The 22,273-nt window shown below is 37.9% G+C and overlaps 1 protein-coding gene across 3 annotated transcripts in view; it reads right to left on the bottom strand.

Annotated features, from left to right (window-relative positions):
• Positions 1–22,273, bottom strand: part of LOC145478064 (uncharacterized) — a 39,984-nt gene that overhangs the window by 3,039 nt on the left and 14,672 nt on the right. For all 3 annotated transcript variants that reach the window (XM_081455964.1, XM_081455966.1, XM_081455967.1), the window contains exons 8-25: positions 20,852–20,892; positions 20,325–20,405; positions 18,829–18,898; positions 17,416–17,451; positions 16,969–17,045; positions 14,980–15,013; positions 14,206–14,294; positions 12,685–12,883; positions 11,431–11,547; positions 7,404–7,550; positions 6,620–6,755; positions 6,177–6,255; positions 5,448–5,476; positions 4,645–4,661; positions 3,742–3,824; positions 2,983–3,069; positions 2,307–2,395; positions 1,639–1,687 (exon numbers count right to left, since the gene is read on the bottom strand). In XM_081455964.1, the coding sequence (XP_081312090.1) occupies positions 1,639–1,687; positions 2,307–2,395; positions 2,983–3,069; positions 3,742–3,824; positions 4,645–4,661; positions 5,448–5,476; positions 6,177–6,255; positions 6,620–6,755; positions 7,404–7,550; positions 11,431–11,547; positions 12,685–12,883; positions 14,206–14,294; positions 14,980–15,013; positions 16,969–17,045; positions 17,416–17,451; positions 18,829–18,898; positions 20,325–20,405; positions 20,852–20,892 (1,460 nt within the window). The remainder of the gene's footprint in view (positions 1–1,638; positions 1,688–2,306; positions 2,396–2,982; positions 3,070–3,741; positions 3,825–4,644; positions 4,662–5,447; positions 5,477–6,176; positions 6,256–6,619; positions 6,756–7,403; positions 7,551–11,430; positions 11,548–12,684; positions 12,884–14,205; positions 14,295–14,979; positions 15,014–16,968; positions 17,046–17,415; positions 17,452–18,828; positions 18,899–20,324; positions 20,406–20,851; positions 20,893–22,273) is intronic.

Below are 22,273 nucleotides of genomic sequence, written 5' to 3'. Positions count from 1 at the left end.
CCATCAGTCAGTTTGGCAGTCAGTCATGATTCAGTGTGTCAGTCACTTTGATGGTCAGTCGGTCAGTCAGTCAGCCCGTCCATCTATCAATCCATCTGTCGGTTTGTGCATCTGCCTGTCTGTCCGTCTGTTCACCAGTCAGTTAAAAACCTGTTACCCAAACACTAATTAGAAAATAGGCCCCCAAAATTACGCGCGCTGATTAGTTTAAAACTGTGTTTCTATCACGCATCGAAATCGAAAGCGAATAATCTAATTGTTTTAGTATAAATCTACTAGTTGTTCAAAACTTAAATTTAAATTTTATTCAGAGACACTTCGAAAACGCAAAGAAGCGGCCACCAGCGCACACTACTAGGCTACTCACTATCTACTAAACAATTAGGTTGTAAGCTCGAGATTTCTATCGCCCGAGTCAACTATCACGCATAGAAAACGAGAGCGAATAATCTAATTGTTTTGGTGTAAATCTACTAGTCGTTCAAAACTTTATCGCAATCCTCTTCACAGACACTTCGAAAACGCCAAGAAGCGGCCGTCATTTTGTTAGCAAGGGCACACTGCTACCCTACTCACTACCTACTTAACAATTAGATTATGAGCTCGAGATTTCTATGAGGTGATAGTTGATGAGGCCGAAGGCCGAATCAACTATCACGACATAGAAATCGAGAGCGAATAATCTAATTGTTTTAGTAGAATTCTAACTTAAATTAAACGCAAATAATGGTTTCCAAATATTTTTCGACGCATTACTGAACTTTGCCCTTTCACAAGATCGCACGTATTGAATTGTCCTTAGTAAATTTGCGGTTGTTTACGCGCGCGCACCAGTTTTTCAATAATTTAGAGTTTTTAAAGTCATGAATCCGTTTGTCCTTCTTCTAGTCTTCTCAGGAATTTAATTATCCATTTACATCTAAACTTTCTTCCAAAACTTCGGAAAAGCGATAAAAGCGTCGCATTTCGTGGACGACCGACAGCTGCTGCACTCTAATTAACAATTAGACCCGTAGCCCGCAAGGACTACGAGTCAATAGCCCATTCGGCTTCGCCTCATGGGCTATTGACCCGTGGCCCTTGAGGGCGAAGGGTCTAATTGTTTTAGTATCACCCTACTAGTCGGACAGAAAAGGCAGTAATAAAGTTAGCAAATGCAAGTTGAAGAAATATTTATTTTGGAATGAAAGGAGAGAAAGCGTCACGCTCGATTGCGTCAATTTCGCTACTCGATGACTATTACTAATAGTCCTCTAGTAGCGTAGCCAATTAAAATGCAGGATTTGTATTAGTCCACTAGTTGGGTGATAGTAATGGCTGATAGTATACGAGTAGCTCAGCCAATCAGATTGCAGCATTTGCAATAGTATACTAGTAGAATTCTACTACCACAGAATAGATCGTGAGCAGCGTAGCCAATCAGAGAACGACATTCGTGATAGAACGCTGGTAGATTTATATTAAAACAGAATAGATGGTGAGTAGCGTAGCCAATCAGAGAATTGCATTCGTGATAGAACGCTAGTAGATTTATACTAAAACTCGATAGAAACACTGTACATGTTTTTATTTCTTAACTGTTTAAGCCATGTCTCAAGATACAATTATAAAACGTTTATTACACAAAGGGAACCGTACCACTTTCCCACTGTCTCCAAGCACAAATCTGTTATTGATCCGAGGCATTCTGAAAAATAAAGCAAAAAAGTTAATTCATTAGTTGAAATAACGACTGTATAAAGAAGAAACTAACGTTCTAGTTAGACGGCAATTGGAGAAGTTATTAAAGAGAAATGAAAATCGGATAAAGCATTCGGAAACAAGAGCTATTCCGCCCTTGCAACAACGACAAGGTCTAAGTTGATTATTTTGTATTGATTTGAATTGCAATAGACCAATTTCGATATGTTAAAATTCAACCTAAAACAACAGACCTCAGCACGAGGCTCTGGGGAATAACTGCAGAGTTTGTGGGGTTTATTCCCCAGAGACTCGTACTGAGGTCTATTGTGTTAGGCTGAAGTTTAATAGATCGAAATTGGTCTATTCCCTACTTCAGAAACGAGGAAAAATCTGGGGCGAGTGTCATCTCCCGCAGTCCCTTGCGGGACCGATTCTGGGGAAAGCTCGTGGCACGTATTTTCCCATAGATTGTTCAATATACTAGACTTCTCACTTTCAGGAGCTCCCACTGGATGCCTATACTCCCTTTGCCAATCGACTCCACTAATCCTTCCTTACCCTAATTCAAAGCAGTCCCTTCCCAAGCTAATCAGACAAATTATACAATACACCAAACGTGTTACCTGAGATGTTTCACATTTCCTTGGAAAAAGAAAGACATGGAGTAGTTATTTTGATCTTTGGAGCTGTTCCGCACAATAAATGCCCCTTCCTGAAGGAGGAAAAAAAATGTAAGACTTAACTAAGACATAGAGGAGAATATGCCGGCTTAGCTCTGGTATTTCTCTTGATTCTAATTGCTTGATAGCAAGGCATTTTAGAAATAATTATAGTTGGCACAAAAATCTTTACTATGACCAGTTACGTTACACAGAGGCACCACAGAGGTAACTTAAGTGCTAAACTACACAGACTGATGCCAGAAAACATTGAAATTGGTGACGAAGGAGTGCTACCTGGTTTGGCTAATGACAGCACGAGAAGACAAACTGTTTTGTAAATGCGGTACAAAAGGCCATATTCGTATTCCCGGTATTGGACTGGAACTAGCGTGCAACCGAGGCTAATGCGGGGAGTCTTTTCAAATGTGAATGACATTGAGCTCTTTTTAAAGATATTTCCCCGCATGAGCCTCCATTGCAAGCTAGTTCCAGTCCAATACCGAGAATACAAATATGGTCTATTGCAGCCATATGATGTTTAATAATTGTTGTTCTATCACACAGCTCAGCAAGTTTAAAACCGAGTGAAGAGAAGTCAGAGAAAATTACATGAAAACAATTTTACATTAAAGCACACCTTGGAGAAAGATTTTAATGCACTTTCAGCTACTTTTTTATCTAAAGGTCCTTGGAACCAAGGAGACTGCTTTAGCGGATCGACAGCCTGAAAAAAATGTAGGAAAAAAAATTAGTTCAAAAACGGTATTATCAACACTTGAGCTCCTCGTCTTATACCAACATTATTTATATACAATCAATGGTGACCATTGAAAATCACTTCCATAGCTTCTCTCTATTGTTAGGAGGTTGAAAGACACCAGAAAGTTCTAAAAAATGGGTCTGTAAATTATTATTATCATCATAAAAACACATTTTCTTTAGACAGGCAATCCGTCTTATAGAGGTAAAAACCAAACGCGCCCTTCAAATGCTCGGTTGATGCTACAGGCAAAGTTAGCCTACCTGGAAAATTGTGAATGAAACAGAATACGGACGAGTGATAATTAGCGGTGGCAGGTGATTAGCGAGAACCACTTAAACGGCACAAGGAAAACCTTTTTAGAGCTTACGGGCTATACCTCTAGGGTTACTGAACGCCAACATGTATGCAAACCCCAAAGGGTCTCAAAGCACTTGAATAGACCCTCTTCATAAATGGCGACCAACCTCGTTTTTCAGTTGATAATTCAAAAACTCCATAATCTCAAACAATGTTACTGAGGCTAATCTAAATGCATACATAAGAATTTTAAATTAGCAGCCATTTATGATTCAAAGGCTCTATTGCAAAAAGAAAGGTTGCTCTACAAGTAGATATTCAGAACCATTAGCTGACCTTTGGTTCAGGTGGTGCAGGTAGTGGTGATTTATTCATTTTCGTGGCTGGTAATTGCCTCCCAGGTGGGTTAAAATGGTCATCTGAAATTAATATAAAAAGAACATTCTTATCTGGGTTATTATCCAGTGAAGTCTGATAATAGTTTACTAATTAACTTTTCATAATGTTCCATTTAATGTGGTTTGATATAACACACACTTTCAACTTAGTACGCCAAAACTTTTCACTTATTCTTCTAAAACTCATTAATAATTCATCAAGTTAAGCGAAGAAAATCAAAACCGTGGAGGAGGTTGGGATACCCGGTCTTAATTAGCATAGATTTTGACGATTTTACTTGTCTGTTTTCTCCTTAGTTTTAGTTTCGATTGAGAAGATATATCAAACACTCGAGAGTGTTTCACCGGCTATCCAAACACCTCGAATTTCGGAAAAAAATACCACGCTGCGCGTCGTATTTTCAACTCTCTTCTCGGTGTCTGGATGTCCCCGTGAAACACTGTCTCTCGTGTTTGAGATATTACTTATCAAATCTTGATCTGCTCTGGTTGTTTATAGCAGGTTTTCAGTTGCTTGACGTTTAAGAGGTGAAGTTCTTGCAGAATCTCACACGCACTCATGGTTAGCTAGGGTAAATGCATGTTTCCACGCGGGTAATACGCACAACAACACGGGTAATACGCACAACAATAAAACAACAAAAAATAACAACAACAAAACAACAAAACGTTAAAAAATAAAATACTGAAATCATTAAATGTACCGGGTTGATAATTCTTGAACAAATCAAACGTCAGACCAATAAAAGTATTCCACAGAACACTCCTAAAAACTGAACTACCATCCTCTACCTACAGGTGACACACACTAATATTGGTTAACTTTTTTTAAATGTCTCACCTTGGTTATCAGAGTCACTGCAAGAATAAATGATTAAAATACAAAATCAGAAAAACATACAATTGCAAATCAATAAAACCCCTTTCAAAATGCAAATTTATTTTTTCATTTCCAAGGGGTGCAAAATAACGGATTAAAGGTCATAATGTTACAAATCCACTTGAAAACACTAAATTTCAGAGGCAGCAGGAAAAAATTCTGATGACAAGGACTTCTGTTTGAGATTTTATGGAAACAAGTACAATAACCTTGCACAATAGAAATAGCACAAACACTTGCACTGACATTGTCAAGTCAGCATGTCACTATATCAGAATGAAATTAGTCAATGCAATTTTGCTAATGAAAACCATTGGGTCAGCTTGGAACGACCTTGGAGATTACTTGTTTTATTATTTTCTATTTTTTTTTTTTTTTTTTTGCACCAGGGAAGTAGGTACATATCAAGAAGGACAGAAAGCACACGATTGTGGTCTACATCGTGCTGACAATGTGATCAGCTCCCAGTTGGCTTGATCGCTCAGTTATTAGAGCATTGCACTGGTACCGCAGAGCGGCAGAGGTCATGGTTTAGGATCTTGTTCAGGCCTGAATTTTTTTTCATGTTTAATTTCACAATTACTTAAGTTGCGTGCATAACTGCGATGGTCAATCATGTCTTCACAACAATATAATGATAAATAAAGGATAATGGCAAGGGGTGGAATAAGACTGCAGACCACTCTAATTCGTGGTTAATACTCTTTAGTCTTTAAATTTAAAAATAAACAATGCAAATCTTAAATTGTTAACTTCAAACAAACCTTAGTCTTGGAGGCTTAAGAGGTGGTGGCTGTAAAAACAAATTAAAACAACAATTCTGGTAAATTATCCATCAACATATGATAAAATATTGTCAGCACCTAATTAACTTCATGGAGCTCACCACCAAAACTCAGACAATAATTTACTTTGCATCAGCTATTTGTTTGGTTCGACCAAATTAAAATTTCCACTGAAACTCTCACAAAGAAAGATCTATATAAATCTGTTTACATGCAAATATCTAACGATCAGGTCTTCTGAAGGCTACAAACGCAAGGTTTTATTTGCCATTTCGTAACCACCATAGCTGTGACGACGATAGCCAAACGTTTGGATCCCAAAATGACAAAATGATCTAATATTACAGGTTGTCGATGGGTTTGATCATAAAGCGTGGACACCACTTTGACAAGGTCAGCAACAACATATACAAACAAACAGCTAAGTAAGAGAATAAAATATTAGACTACAGTCTGTTTGCCAACTAACTGCAGTAACAGTTAACTACTAAGCTGGAGCAACTGCTACACAGAACAGTTTTCTTTAATTTGTATAATGTCAGAAAATAATTATTATTGCAAAACAGCAACCTTATTCATTTATGACCTGTCAATCTTATGGGTTTGCATTGCAAAGCTCTGACCACTCAGAGACCCAATCAGCATGGTGCTTTCCATTACGGACCAGTTTGCACATATAAAAGTTAATTCATGTGTTAAGTAACATACCTTAACGCCAGGCCTAGGTGGGGGAGGGGGTGTGTCATCAACTGGAGGAGGAATTGGTCTCCTACCTGGTGGCTGAATCCTGTTAATTAATGTAACCAATCACTTTAAAGAGCAGTATATTTTATAATTTCAAACTTTCACATTAGAGTACAGAACATCTATGGTATCTTGCCCTTTCTACCTGTAGTTTGTTAACATGGTAAAATATCCCACAACTACATTTAACTTCATCATCGATTGTGTTTTCTTTAATTAAAATCTCAGTTCTCTGTACTGACTTCCATACATTTTCTATAATTTATCTTTGGAGAATTTGGACCCGCATCAAGACTTTTATACTTGATACGATCCAGCTCAATATTCTCATGACCTAAACCTTAACATTTGTCAGCAAATGGAAAACAGAACTTACAAATCGATCTGCACTGCTAACAGGTACTCACCTTGGAGAGGAAGTACTTTTAGGAATCTCATTGTTGTTTCTCTCTGATTCTTGTGATGGGGGAGGAATAAATGCAGGTCTTGATCCAGGTGGAGGCAGCCCAGATAACCTTTTTGGTGATGGTGATTCAGGAGAAACTAGAAAAGGTTATTCAAAAGAAAACATATGTCACCAAAAACCACAGTTACTGTACTAATTCAAAACATCACAATACGTGTAATGTAAGCATCATGCAGGAAACTTGTACTGCATGAGAACATCGCAAATTCTAGACTTATGGACAGAGAAGTATGCAAAAGCATGCAAAATAGGCTGGTTAAGTAAACATAAAACGTTTTCACAGTAACTTTTCTAAGTAATGTTTCTACATGTATCGTGAATGTTAAGAAAATGAAATCCTCACTAAAATAGAAGGTTATTAATTAACCATTCAAACATTCAAAGTCCACACAGAAAAAGCAGTGCTTATAATAAGAAGGGGGACATGCTAGAGATCTGGTTGGTACATTCTGTTGACAGACCCCAGTATAATGTGAGCAGATTTCAAAAATTGCATGACCCTCTAGAGGAAGTTTTTCTGTTCCTCTATTATTGCTCTCTGATGGTTGATGGACCAGGCCTCGGGGAGCCACTCATGTTAAAACTGATTGAAAACACTGGGAAAAGTGTCCACTTCAATGTGCTTCTCTGGTTTTTGAAAGATCAAATGACTACTTAAGAGTGTGTCCTTGGCATTACGCCATAATGATCTAACCCTAATTCTACTGTTAGTATTGCATTCTGACCTGTGTTTGTATCTTTAGGTGCTGGGTAAAGTCTTGATGTTCGGCCAGAGGAACCAGCAGGATTTGGCTTTGGACTGTTATGAGCAGGACCAGCAGTATTTGGTTTTGGGCTGATTTGAGGTTTAGGATTTATTGCAGGTTTGACAGCTGACAGGGCAGAATAAGAAGGCATCACAGGTAGTTCACATGAATGATCAACAGACTGCATTTAGAGAGTATCTTTAAGTAAATGGTATTTAGTTTAAGGAAGGGCCAAATGGAAAACATCTTCTTGAGTTAAGGGGGATTACTGATTATAGTAGCTGTTTCTTAAGCTTAGTTTAAAGAAAACAAAAACCATCTGGGACAAGATGGGTAATAATAATTATTACTCATCTTGTCCCACCAGACATAATTGAAGGGGTGAGTGCAAAACCATGCTAAGTGACGATTTGGGTGAAAAAAAAAATTTTCGCGAAAGGGCTTGAATTTTTGCATGCGGTCTTCAATGTAATAGAAAAACGTGGTCCTGTATTTTTGTCGCTGGTTTTTGCTTCGTTTATAAAGACGCCGCTAGGAAAACCGAGTGGTTTTTCTGCATACGCAATATCTCGAAAACGAAGCGAAGCTTAGCGGAAAAACTACGGGACATTGTTAAACATACCTAAACAAAACTGTATGGCAAATTTGGAGCGTTTTCGACAAAGTTCACTTTTGATTAAAATACCTAGCGCCCTTTTCCCGCCGAGGTCTTCAAATAAACGAAGCCGGGCCTTTGTTATGATAAACAGAGCCGACCCTTTGTTATAATAGCCAAGCCAAGCCTTTGTTATAAGTCGAAGTCTCGCCTCGGTTTATTATAACAAAGGATCGGCCCGCCGCGACCGCAAGGACTTTGATTTTACTTAGAAACCAGCAAAATGTCAATTTCACGCAACTTATATAAGCTCAAATTTATTGATTTCAGGTCAAAAGTGGTTAAAACGTTGACTCATGTTAACGCGCGACGGCAAGGATGTTGATTTCTCTTAGAGAGCAGCAAAATGTCAATTTCACGTAACGTAAAAGCTCAAAAATGTCGATTTCAGGTCAAAAAAGGTTTACATGTTGATTTCATGTTAACCCGTGACGGGAAGGTTGTTGATTTCACTTAGAAAACAGCAAAATGTTGATTTCACGCAACGTATAAGCTCAAAAATGTTGATTTCAGGTCTAAATAGGTCAAAATGCTGATTTCACGTTAACGCGTGACGGCAAGGATGTTGATTTCACTTAGAAAACAGCAAAATGTTAATTTCACGCAGCGTATAAGCTCAAAAATGTTGATTTCAGGTCTAAATAGGTCAAAATGCTGATTTCACGTTAGCGCTTGACGGCAAGGATGTTGATTTCGCTTAGAAAACAGCAAAATGTTGATTTCACGCAGCGTATAAGCTCAAAAATGTCGATTTCAGGTCTAAATAGGTCAAAATGCTGATTTCACGTTAACGCGTGACGGCAAGGATGTTGATTTCACTTAGAAAACAGCAAAATGTTAATTTCACGCAGCGTATAAGCTCAAAAATGTTGATTTCAGGTCTAAATAGGTCAAAATGCTGATTTCACGTTAACGCGTGACGGCAAGGATGTTGATTTCACTTAGAAAACAGCAAAATGTTAATTTCACGCAGCGTATAAGCTCAAAAATGTTGATTTCAGGTCTAAATAGGTCAAAATGCTGATTTCACGTTAACGCGTGACGGCAAGGATGTTGATTTCACTTAGAAAACAGCAAAATGTTAATTTCACGCAGCGTATAAGCTCAAAAATGTCGATTTCAGGTCTAAATAGGTCAAAATGCTGATTTCACGTTAGCGCTTGACGGCAAGGATGTTGATTTCACTTAGAAAACAGAAAAATGTTGATTTAACGCAGCGTATAAGCTCAAAAATGTCGATTTCAGGTCTAAATAGGTAAAAATGTTGATTTCACGTAACGCGTGACGGCAAGGATGTTGATTTCACTTAGAAAACAGCAAAATGTTAATTTCACGCAACGTATAAGCTCAAAAATGTTGATTTCAGGTTTAAATAGGTAAAATATGGCGGCCGGAAAATAGTGTTAACATCTGGAACTTACTTTGGTTATCTGGGACAATGACTATCTGCACTGAACAAATAAACATCAAATAAGCACTATTCCAAATACAGCAACGTCTTAAATGGCTAAAAATCACGAGATAAATACATATTTTTCGACCAACGCGATCGTAGCTTTATGTCACGCACCGCCTAACAGTTTAACAAATTAACCCTTCTGCGCAACGTACGGGTCTCCATACATCTGCATGTCCGCTGATCCCAGAAGTTCAAAACACTACAAATCATGCCGATATGAAATAAAATCAAAGCAACCTGGATCACAGATCTATGTTACAATCGATCGCTACTTGTTGGCCATTATTATCTTTAAATGAAAAAAGCCGAAACAATCTAGTTACCAGTTCGAGAAACGCGAGCAGAACGTGATCGCAATGCATGCCGGGAAGGGTCTTTACACCTCGTGCGCGGGAAAACATGGCGGTCGATACAAGACAAATTTTATCACTCAAAAACCAGTTCTCGCTTTCCAAACTTTGACACTAGCAACGCTTGGCAAATGGGCCACAACTCACGAGAGGGTAGTTTTCTTGGGCAAGAACTGCTCTTGGACTTTGCTGCCTGGCTCGATCTGACTTCGAACGCCGATAACACGATTACGGTATATCAGCTACCTTCGAAGTTTCAGAACACATTTTGATTCTTTAAAACGTGCTGATGACTTACGGGTTTATCGAGGCTTTATGATGCCTCTCAACCACCAGGCAGGCACACAAGGTACTTTAACACAATGTTTAAGATATTAGTTGACAGAGCTCTAATGCGGCACATCTCTTTTTAGTTCGATGGTATTTCGTTTGCCGCTCGATCGATTCACGTGTTGTGCTCACGTCACAATAGCCGATGTAAACAATCTGTTCCCGGATTTCCGCTCTATATATGCTGTGAGATTTGATTTTGACTTCATACACTATAAACAGTCTGCCTGTTTGTTGTTCAACAAATAAACTCCTAAAGACATGGCTAGGAAAAGCCAAGTATTTTTGCATACGTTATAACTCGAAAACGAAGCAAAAACCAACGACAAAAATACAGGGCCGCGTTTTTCTATTACATTGAAGACCGCATGCAAAAATTCAAGCCCTTTCGCGAAAATTTTTTTTTTCACCCAAATCGTCACTTAGCATGGTTTTGCACTCACCCCTTCAATTATAAACAATTATTGGATGAGGTTTTTGTGATATCCAGAATAATCAGGTCAAGGTAGGGGTTTTCAGCCGAAGCCAAAGGCTGAGGCTGATAACCCTTCCTGGACCTTGATTATTTTGGATATCACAAAAACCGAATCTAATAATTGTTTTATTACACATTGAACGAAAAAAAATGGAAGTCATGTTTTTGCTTCTTCACTGACGGCACACAACACAAAGTGTCCGAACTTGACACGATTACCCTTAGAAATCATGCACCACACTCATACATGACATGATTACCCATGACCTTGAGTGTCCTTGACATGATAATTGTATAATCTGCAGCTAGATGACGTCACAGTCGCTGATTTTGATAATTCACTGTATGCTTTCGGCCAATCAGAAAAGAGATAGTGAGTTAAATGTATAATAATTAGAAATCATTGACACACTGAACGAATGGATGGGTTTCAAGGAACTGGCAGTATTTGTATCCCTAATATTAAACAAGAACTTACTAAGCTTTTCCAGTGCATACTAATCTGGAATACAAATTCAAGTACAAATCCAACTTTCCATACCTGTTTTAATGATATTTTCCCATATGGGTATCTAATGTAATTCAAATTATAGCCACCTTATTATTAGATGTTTACTGTGGCAAATATATTCCTTATGGTCACATTCTTAGGACCAGTGATTAATTGCCTTAGATTACTGTTATTAACTAAAAGTATTTAATATTATTATAAAATATAAAATATAATCAATGATTACCTGGTTTTGGTTTTGGTACTTCTTTAGGCAATGGTGTTTTAGCTTTTTCAACTTGTGGCATTGGAGGTTTCAATCCAAACACACCCCCTGGTTTTCTTGGTGGTGGCCGAGCTGGTGCTACAAGCAAAGACAGTAACAGTGATGCATTACAATAATTATAAAATAGAGCTAATAAAAGAGCAACAGGCTAAGTAAAAGAATGTTTTAGTAGCTTCTCGAATGGTCCAAACACAAATGTGTAACACATTTATTTTCAGTTGGCTACTTTTGACAGCATACCTGTGTCCAACATGTGATATAATGTTATTACAAAATAGGGGTGAATTGGATTCAGAACTTGACTGATTATTGAGGATAATTCAATAACACAATTTTAATACACCTAGTACACATTTTGCATGCAATACTGTATACCAAATGTGTACTGTATTAAACTTGCAATTCTTGAACTCTCTGTCTCCAAGAACTCAATAGTCTGTTAATCTAATTAATGTACTATACTGCATAACTTACCTCATTCTATTCTGTAATTAATAATTAATAAACAGTTCTACTACATAAATAATTATTAACAAGTACATGTAATATTATCATAAGACTCACTCATAACACAAGCTTTTAAAGATAGAATATTGACAGCAAAACAATTTGTCAATAACAAAAATTGATTTAGTAAATGGTTTCCACCCAGGAGTATCAGTAGTTCGTATTGTGTGATCGTCTGGGTGAGGGTACTTCTGAAAAGAACTGTTGTTGGTGACTGACGTTTCGACAACCTGAGCGGAAGTCATCTTCAGCTCAGTGAATAGTGTGACAAACTTTACAGAAGTCTTTCAGCCAATGCCATCATGGCTAAACTGACCAATCACGTTGAATAGACCAGACTTATAACATCATTGCCTGACAAACACTATTCACTTGACTCTGAAGATGACTTCCGCTCAGGTTGTCGAAACGTCACTCACCAACAACAGTTCTTTTCAGAACTACCCTCACCCGGATGATCACACTATATGAACTAAAAATGGCTTTATTAAATAAATACTTATTAAACTTCTGAGATTGAAAATATCTTACTAACCAAGACAGCCATTGGAAATATAGAGCTACACGTATTTAGCCAAAAAGGAATTTCACTGGTCTGTGGAAATTAGGGTGGCTGGTACATGCACCTGGATAGCACACATGTAGATATGTTGAACCAGGAGGATTGTATACGACAAATTCATTAGCTATGAATGCTTGTACACGCACCTGGTTCTTCTGGCACCTCGTACGTTTCTTGTTGATCAGCTTGATCAGGTACTTCATACGTTTCAGAGAATGACTGATCATGTTGTGAATTCCCAGTATCCTGGCCTCCATCATCTGGCACCTCATATGTCTCTTGCTCAGGTTCAACAACTTGCGTTCTACCTGTTTCATCGTCTTCTGGCACCTCGTCATAAATTTCCTTCAAAATAGTAATTCAAGGAAAAACAGACCAGTTAATATCGCACTCCATGTTTCAACTGATCCTTCAGGGTTATTAAATTATAAGTAAATCTTTTTTATTCCTCAGAGGTATTAAATGTCACTGAAAGAAGTGTTTGATGTCATGAAAACCATCCCTAATAAGTCATCCACTTTTGCTGTGGGCAATTCTGACAGACAATCAATTTGTCTGGAGCCTGGTCCTTTGTGAAAACCCTGCTCAATAATTGGCACTACCAAAACTTAGAGCCCATAATCAAGAGAACAGCTTATTTCATACAACACATCTTTATCGAGTTATTCGGATAACAGGCAGATAATTTAACACTACTTGTATCTCTTGTTAGTTAACATTCACTAGGTGTGGTTACATGGGGCACTTTACCGTGGTAAATACATGTAACCACCACCACAGGAAACTGCATTTAGTGAGTGTGACCGACATTTCCTGACAGAGGTAAATTTCCTTTGGTAAATATCCATAGATATCCATGGATACACCAAAAAGATCACATGAAGCACACATGGATGCCACTTAAGGTGGTAAGTTGCCATGATGGTGTTTTGATGCCCAAGGTACAAGAGCTAATCATGATGCTCTGTTCATATACCGCAAAGGAAATCAAAGTAGTTTTTCTTTGCAGGTTTCATTTGCGCCATATTTACTGAAGAACAACTTCAACATCATAGATACTTGTTGTACAGCATGATCTCGGCAATGCTATGAGTATCATGTGTATTTCAGGTGACCTCTCAACCTGTTTGCTAGATGGGTTACTTAAACAATGACTAAAACCAATAATTTTATCCTTCACAGAAATTTGAATATCGATGCTGAACAGTACAATGGATTTTTTCATTAACCAAAACCAGCACCCAGGATTAAAGAAGGATCAACCTGGACCATCCAGCTTTGTACTGTATCCTGTATATCACAGTTGTCACCCTAATTTCCACAGTTTCCATGATGAAAGTCCTGCTCACTCTGAAAGTCCGCCAAACTTATTTTTTTTACCTTGGCAAATCACAAATAGTGTGTAACTGGTCGTAAACACAGTATACTAAAACCCAAACTTGAGTGATGCACCCTGGGATGATCTACCATGGCAAATGCCATTTATTGTGGTGTGTGTAACTGCACCTATTATATACAACCATTTCCAAGAAAGGCAAACTTTTGCAGAGCCACTGTCAAATAACCAGCTGTTGTTGCAGTGTTCAGCTCTGCTTTGGTCATGCCAAAAACCTCAAATGATCATTAGTCTTTAGCAGTTCTCAAAACCTGAAATTTCAATCTCAAACCTGCTCCATTGACACTAGTGGGGGCATAGGCTTTTTTCCCTTTAAATTTCCAGGTTTTGGAGGCCGGCCAGGAGGAGGAGGAGGAGGACCTTCCAAAAAAACAAATAATTTACAGTAAATTAAAAAGTTTGTGGTAACTGTGAGGTTTAATCATAAAAAAATTCTTTAATCTCAAGTTGGGCCTATGTACATGCATTGGTATTGTTTTGATCACACAGCCAAACTGTTATTTTTGTGGTAACACAACAAACTTGTGCATAGTTACAATATTTCACTGAAGCACAAATTTCCTGACCAGTAAATGAACACAAAAAGTTAATCTTATAATGTTTGTGGCTATGGTTTATTACTTTGCTGTGTTCATTGGCTGAGGGTATTTTAACTGTAAAGACCATGGCAGGGTTGTTGAAAGTCAGTTAACACTGACCCAGGAATAAAAGTTAACCAAAGTATTACTTTTCTTGTCTGAATAAATTTAAAATGTTTTTCATTGCTTATGTTTTCTGTAGTTTGAGATTATTCAAATTCAAAACTGAAGGAAAAGCAATAAGTTTATTATATAAACAGAAACTTAACTGAAATGTTTCAAAACTGAAATAAGAAACCCTCTCACTAATCCTGGGTTACCCTAGTTGAGCTTTGAACAACCTGGCCCAAAAGCTCATATATCTAAACAAAATGTTCCGTAGATTATAAATAAAAGATGGAGTGACAATTCAAAATGCTGCAATTATTTTCAGAGAAAAGGACAATTAACATGCAATCTTATCGTACCTGCTGCAATGTCTTTGTCGACGTACTTTGGGGCCTGATGAAAGAATGATCATAATATATATTAAATATATGCAGTTACACACAATTTAATGGAGTTAACAACAAAGAGCGCCTGCATTCCCATAGTGGTCAGCGGTGTTTTGATATACACATGCACCAGGACTCCATGTGCTCCTGGACTAAAAAGTGTGTTGGCAGCCTTCACAGACATAGCATTTACAGTGAGCGTTTGCATGGGAGCACATTCTCAAGCATTTCCCCTCCCTTCCCTCCCTCTTTCCACTGTACATTCAGTGTGACAGGTGCCTGTCTCCCCTTCCACATGGCAGGGCTCAAAGTTTATTTTTGGCTTTGGGAGCACTTGTGCGACCAGGTGTAAATTTTTATGCACACTGCCAAAATTTTAGGCGCAGAGTTAAAAATTTTAGGCGCACAGCTTCAAATACTTGGAGCACCTACCCCAAAAGAATACTTAACGCTCCAAAAAGAGCGACTCAGGCTTCGTGTTGCAAACTGGGCCTATTCTAGCAGTATTGAACACAACAAAAACAAATAAAAGAATCAGGATATTTCACACAAGAGTTAAGCTTAGATATTAACTTCTGAAGTCACTTCGTTGAGTATCCTCACTATCCAGTTGCTTGTTGTTTGCCTCACCTTTCAAATTCTGTTCGCGAAGATTCTTGATTTTTTCATCATCCGGGTATTCGTGAGAACTAGCACAAACTTTGCACATTTGGCCAGCTTTCAAGCCATAGAATTCGTGGACTGTCCCGTTCCAGAAACGCTGGACATTTTTGTGTGTCAGACAAGCGACAACAAAGCTTTCTGTAACTGTTGTTCGCGAAGAACGAGCACACGATTCAATCTTATCCCCAGTTTCCATGCTTTCCGCTGGGACCGCCTGGCACCATGACCCCCATTTGGTGACCAAGAAGCATGTGCTTCATTCCTTCATTTGCATGTGTCAGCGGAGTTGTTTACAACACAGAACGTGGGGAAGAAATGCACGTTCGAGTTCGGAGAATCCACTGGGAAATTAGGCTTAAAGACGACGAATAGAACGCACACCGATGAAAGGAAAATGGTGCAACTTTATTATCTGGTGCCTGGTTGTGTTATATCTATGTTTATATTTATATTTATCAATCTGAGTACATTAGTATGGTCGGGTGAGTAAGCACTAGAGAAGTCGGACTGTACTTTGACTTTTAAGACGTGGTGGTGCGACCACACATGATTTTTTAGGTGCACAGCCAAAAATCTAGTCGCAAAAGCGACCAGTTGGTCGTTAACTTTGAGCCCTGCATGGGGGCTCATGGCTCGGTTTCCAGGATTTGCCAGCCATGGGAGTGGTCTTCATCCAGGAGCTGGCTGCCAAGCTCCTGGATGTCTCAGCTGGCACCCAACCTCCATTTAGCAATGCAGTTGTTAATCAGGTGACAAAACTTTATAACATGCAGATTTCTACTCATTTGGGAGGCACTGAAGTAGGCTAATGGTTAGTGTGCCAGACTTTGAGTTCCAGCTCTGGCAGGGGCCAATGTGTTGCACTATGCAGCAGGACAATTTACTGTTACATTTCTTCTCTGCACCCAGGAATACTAATGGGCACAAATGAACTGTTGGGAAAACAGGACAGAATGTGGGGTAGTGGTAACCTGTGGGGAACTGGCATCCGATCCAGGGGGAGGTAATAATCCTAACCACTCATGTTACAGAAGGCAGAGTTTAACTACTGAAAGATATGAACTCACTGGGCTTCAAGGGCTTAATTTACCAACACAGTGACTACTTCCATTTGTAACTTAACATATCCCCAGCAAATGTAACTTTTGAGATGGAGTGCACATTATTGGTCATATATCAGACATAAAATTATATGCACCTTTCCCTTTTACATACATGTAAGCACACTGACCACTATAGGCTACTGTGTCTCTCACTAATAACTCAAGGAAACCAAAGAATATAAAATAGAACTCTTACCCTTGCGTCAAGATATTCTCCCTTGTCAGAATCACATTTTATTATTTTCCTATGCGACATTGGGCGGACTACAATGCCTAAAAAAATGGAATAATAGCAACCAGTCAATTCAATAGTAACCTTAACAGCACAAATCAGACAAAATAAACACCAAATTTATTCATCAAATTTCACAGAATGTTTGTATTGTGAGGATGTGTACCATGTAAGAGAGGGTCAAATGGGTCGAACAACCAATGAGGTCAGTTACATGACCCAAGCAACAATAGAAAAGTTCTGATGATTATGTTGAGGCTTATATGTTTGACCCACAGGAATTCCCTATGGGTACCTTGTATTTAAAATCTATCTGGAAACATGATGAGAAAAGACTAAAATTAATTGTGTGATGGGAGAGCTAATGAACTAACAATGCTACATGTGAAAAAAAAAATAATAATACCCTACCTCCTCCAGAATCATCACTCGGTTGTTCATAAACTTCTGAAAAGAAGAAATAATAAGAAGTCATTGCACATTAGTTAATTTGGGCAAAATATTGGCAATGGTAAAATCAGAGGAACATATCATTAAGTAATAAGACACTGCTCAAAGATCTTTGATCAACAGCCTACATGTATGTTGCAAAATGGAACATTCAGAAGCAAAATAGGATCAAGCAATCAGCGTTAATTCAGTAGTAAAAGAGGACAATTTCAATAACACTCTATTATGACCTGATTTAAACTTGCTTCAACTGACTAAATGCTTTATTTCATGACATTTAAGAAGTTTAAATGTATGTTTTATATATTCTTTCATAACATAAAGTAATTCACTGTTTTATTAAGTGACTTGGAATTATATTTATAGAGTCTTATAATAACAAACTCTGAAAAAAAATTTGCGCGTATTTTAACTTTGTGTGTATATATAACTGCAGAGGAAGATTATTTCTATCAGTATTTTATCTGTGTTGTGAAACAAGCAGCCGCTCTCAATCCTTATACTGGAAATTGAAAGGTTTCTAGTTTCAGTAATACTGTGATTAAATTTGCATTTTTAATTTATATCATTAATATTGGTCTGTCGGTATACAAATTACTCCAGCCACGACGTACCGGCATGGATAAGCTGTGTTTTGGCTCTATTTTATCATCAATTGGCCTTTCATTATTATCACTGAATTTTCTTTCTAATTTTCTAGTCTTAATCAAGAGTCTACAGTCACAAAGAGAAGGAATCTTAAAGTGAAGAAAACAGACCACATTCCACAGCCTCAATCATTTCTTGAGGCATTAGTATCAAAACATATTGAGTTTCTACAGCTGTTAAGATATAAACCAGTAAAATCATTAAACGGTCAATCCTATTTTCATAAACATAGATCCTTTAGATCACTTCTTCAGCAGATAAAACAAGAAGTCCTTGGCGACATGACTTGTAGCTCAGGGAAGGAAAAACAGTTTTGAAATCCAGTTGCCCAGTGGGCCAGTACATTTCATTTTTCATTAGCTCCCAGTAAAATATCACTTGCCTAATAGGTGTACAATGTTCACGCCTTATCAACTAACAAGGCTTCTGAGGCTAATTTCACTTGCCCACCAGACCACCAAACTTTGATTTTCACAAACCCAAGAGCAAAATTTACTTGGGGCAAGTAAATAGAAATTAAATTTTAAATAGTTTTAACTTAATGTCGCTAAGCTATATTTTACTGTGTAAATAGTGTCCCCAAAGCTAAATACTATTGACACTTAAATAAAGTCTTACATTCATTTTTCATCTGACCTGGTTTTTTTTCTACCCTGTAGCTTACCTATAAAATGTCACAAGAATGATGAATACTAATTCAAACACTTTGCTGACACTTTGACCTACCGTCTTCTTCACCATCTGGTGGTTCATCGTATATCTGATCTTCTTCATCTTCAAATGGTGATGGAGTAGTCTGAAAGTCAAATTGTGTGATTAACTTAAATCCCTGCATAATAACACCTTCTTGAAGCTACAATAACCAATCAGGTATACCCAAGAGAATCAATTCTCACACAATTGCCAAAACAGCTAAAAATAACAGCTAAGCCTAGTAACTTACAACATTTTCCTCCTTTGCTTTTTGAGAAAACTGAAACCCGTAGCTACAAAATTTCAACATGACTAGTTAATCCTCGCCATAAACAACTTTCAGTTTTCAACTTTGTCGAAACACAACAAACTGAATATGCCTACTTCAAAAGAATCTCAAAATGGATTTTGAAGTTTTCAACTTGACACAATTTGAACAGAAAAATCTGTCTTGATGTTAATTGCATGTTAATCTGCATTCAAAGTATTGGTCTCACGAAGCCAGTCCAATTCACAGCACAATATCATTTTCCATACTTCTAATATTGTTAAATAAGATATCCTTGACCAATGAGAATGCACTTCCTTATTGAAAGGGAAATAAATACCACAAACGTATATCAAATTTAACATAACATGGCAAGTTAATTTACAATAAGAAATAGAAAAAATTGTAAAACTATAGAGTCATAGAAACATGAGTGGAAGTTTGGGAGAACGAGAAATGGTGCAAGTATTTCAAAAGCCCTTTTGAGTTTTCCCAAAATTCCACTCATGTTATAACTTGATAGAAACATGGAATTGTAACAGGTTTTCTAATCCTTTAAGAAAATTCTGCGACAAAAAAAAAGTTACAACTTGAATGTTTACTCTGAACACCAAAATGTAAATTCTATTTCCATCTGTCAGGCCACCCAGTTAGTAACAAGGCTGCAATAATAGAGTTTCCCATGATACAATACTTAATTATCTCTATAAATTGGCCATGATAATAAACAATACAATATGCAACAACTCCCCAGCAAGCTACAACTAAAAACAATAATTTGCTCTTAGGCCCCACATGTTCTGCTATTTGGATTGTGGCAATTTAAAGAATCTATTTTGGTATGGACTCCATCTAAAGAAAAAAGTGAAGTACCGGTAGCAGACTGTATGTCACCACTAATTTTTTTGTACCATCAATAGTATTGTCAGTGATACCAACTGAGTCTGCCTCCTGCCGGTTGGGACTTTTAAGCCTGTTGTGTTTATTTGCAATGTTTGTTTCTTCAGTTTAAGTGGCATGCCTGAAAACTTGCTAGTTGTAGCTAAGTGCATCAACCGCTATAAACATTCAACATTCATTCAATCATTCAATCAACTTCAACTTTTGATATTCACACCATACAATTAAAAATATTGTGATGCATCACTGCATTATGTGGTATGTCATTGCCGCAGCAGTGACTTACTAGAGAGTTGAAATATCTATTGCAATAATGTGATATAATTAATTAATATTAAGAATTAAATATTACTGTGCTGACCTTGGTGTGTGGACTTGTGGGAGGACCCATAAAAGCATTTTTTCGAATGGTTCCATTCAAACCTGCTTTTAATTGAGCAACCTATTCAGAAACACACAAAATAAATCATAATTATGATGTAAGTCATTATCAACGAAATGATTACATCATGTTGTCTACTTGTAAGCAAATTATGATACACAACAACAACACTGCTATAGATCAGAGAGGGTTCTGATTTCACTACTGACAAGTTCAAACACTGAATATCAAGTACATGTAGCCGTAAAATAAAATGTAATTATTAATTAATAAAATATATTTCATATGATGAATTTTAATGTCGTACATTATATTACTGACAGTGAAACCCCACAGGCTGGGGCCAGAATAAGACGTCAACGTAAGAGAGCTGCTGTCTTATGCCAGGTTAAAAATGCTGTGTTTACATGTGGCTGGGTCCATTTCTAAATGTCTGCTTTCTGGCATAGTTACTGTATTAATTATTTTGAACAGAGTTCCATCAAGGAGTTGACAAAATATCTTACCAGACCAAGGGGAACACTAGCAACTTCCTTACTTGGTGAACCTGGAGAGATGCAATTGAATGTATGAGTAAATATCATCATGATTATTTGTATAATCTAGGTCAAGAGTAAGAGCTAAGGTTTTCCCTAACTGTTAGGGAAGTAAATGCACATGCAAGTACAGTGGCTTAATGATCAACATGTTGGACTCCACATCAGGAGGCCTGAGTTGAACCTTTGCTATTATCCAATTTGAGTGTTTTGTCATTAGATAAAACTAGTTAATTATTTCCTTCAGCCAAATCTTGTACCCTCCCTCTCACCCAGTGTTACAATATACGCCATTTCTGATGGATTTGATTGACACTTAAATGATTGTGAGATACCGTTGTCTAGGGTCTCGTGGTTAGAGTAAAACGCATTTTCAACCTACACTCAGAAGTGTGTGTGTCCCTCTCTTTACATGGTGTCAGAAGTGTAAAGTACGACAAGCCCTACCTAACCGCCTTCTTAGGCATGAAAGTTGTAGTACCATTACACAAGTCACAAGCAGGCCGTTCGCCGAAATACTCGATCCGCCTGCAACGTCCGGCACCCCCACACGTGCTCTCACATTCACATCGAATTTCCCAGTACCTGCCCAGATGAATGTCAAGGGTGATCCAGTGAACAACTGGGAATTCTTTAGGCAGCAATGGACAGACTATGAAGTCGCCACTGGCCTCGACCAACAGGAGCAGAAGATACGACTTGCCACATTCCGCTCCCTGATGGGTAAAGAATGCTTACAGATTTTTCTTAACCTAAAACTTGACGCTGAACAACAAGGTAACGTCGAAGCATGTATTCAAGCCTTAGAGGCATACTTTAAGCCTAAGAGAAACGTGGTTTACGAGCGATATCAGTTTAACATGTGCACCCAGTTGCCCGAAGAAACCATAGATAGCTTCGTGAACCGATTGTGAAAGACGGCTTCCACTTGTCAGTTTGGAACGCTGACAGAAGAGTTAATTAGAGATCGGCTAGTTATCGGCCTCAAGGATCACTCCACCAAATTACGACTCTTGGAAGAGGAAAGCTTAGATCTAAACAAGGCGCTCAATATCTGCCGTTCAAACGAAGCTGCAAGCCAGCAGTTGGAAGCTATGAAGCCAGATGAAAGGAAAGCCACAGAGGAAGTTCGCGTTGTCAAGGATCGCAACGACAAGGATTGTCACAAACATAGAAGCAAGCCACGCGTACCACATAATGGCAAGAAGAAAACTAGAAGCGACAAGAAACAACAAGACGACATGGCCAAACAAAAGAATTATCAGTGCTTTAACTGTGGAAGCAAACAGAGACACAAGCTCGAAAGTTGTACTGCCTTTGGAAAAGTATGCAAAGCATGCAAAAAACAAAACCACTTCGCGTCAGTCTGCAGATCAGTATCACGCACATCGC

This window comes from Orbicella franksi, chromosome 2 (assembly GCF_964199315.1).
Source record: "Orbicella franksi chromosome 2, jaOrbFran1.1, whole genome shotgun sequence".
NCBI lineage: Eukaryota > Metazoa > Cnidaria > Anthozoa > Scleractinia > Merulinidae > Orbicella > Orbicella franksi.
The sequence above is the reverse complement of the archived record's forward strand: the minus strand, read 5'-3'. Positions and strand labels throughout refer to the sequence as shown.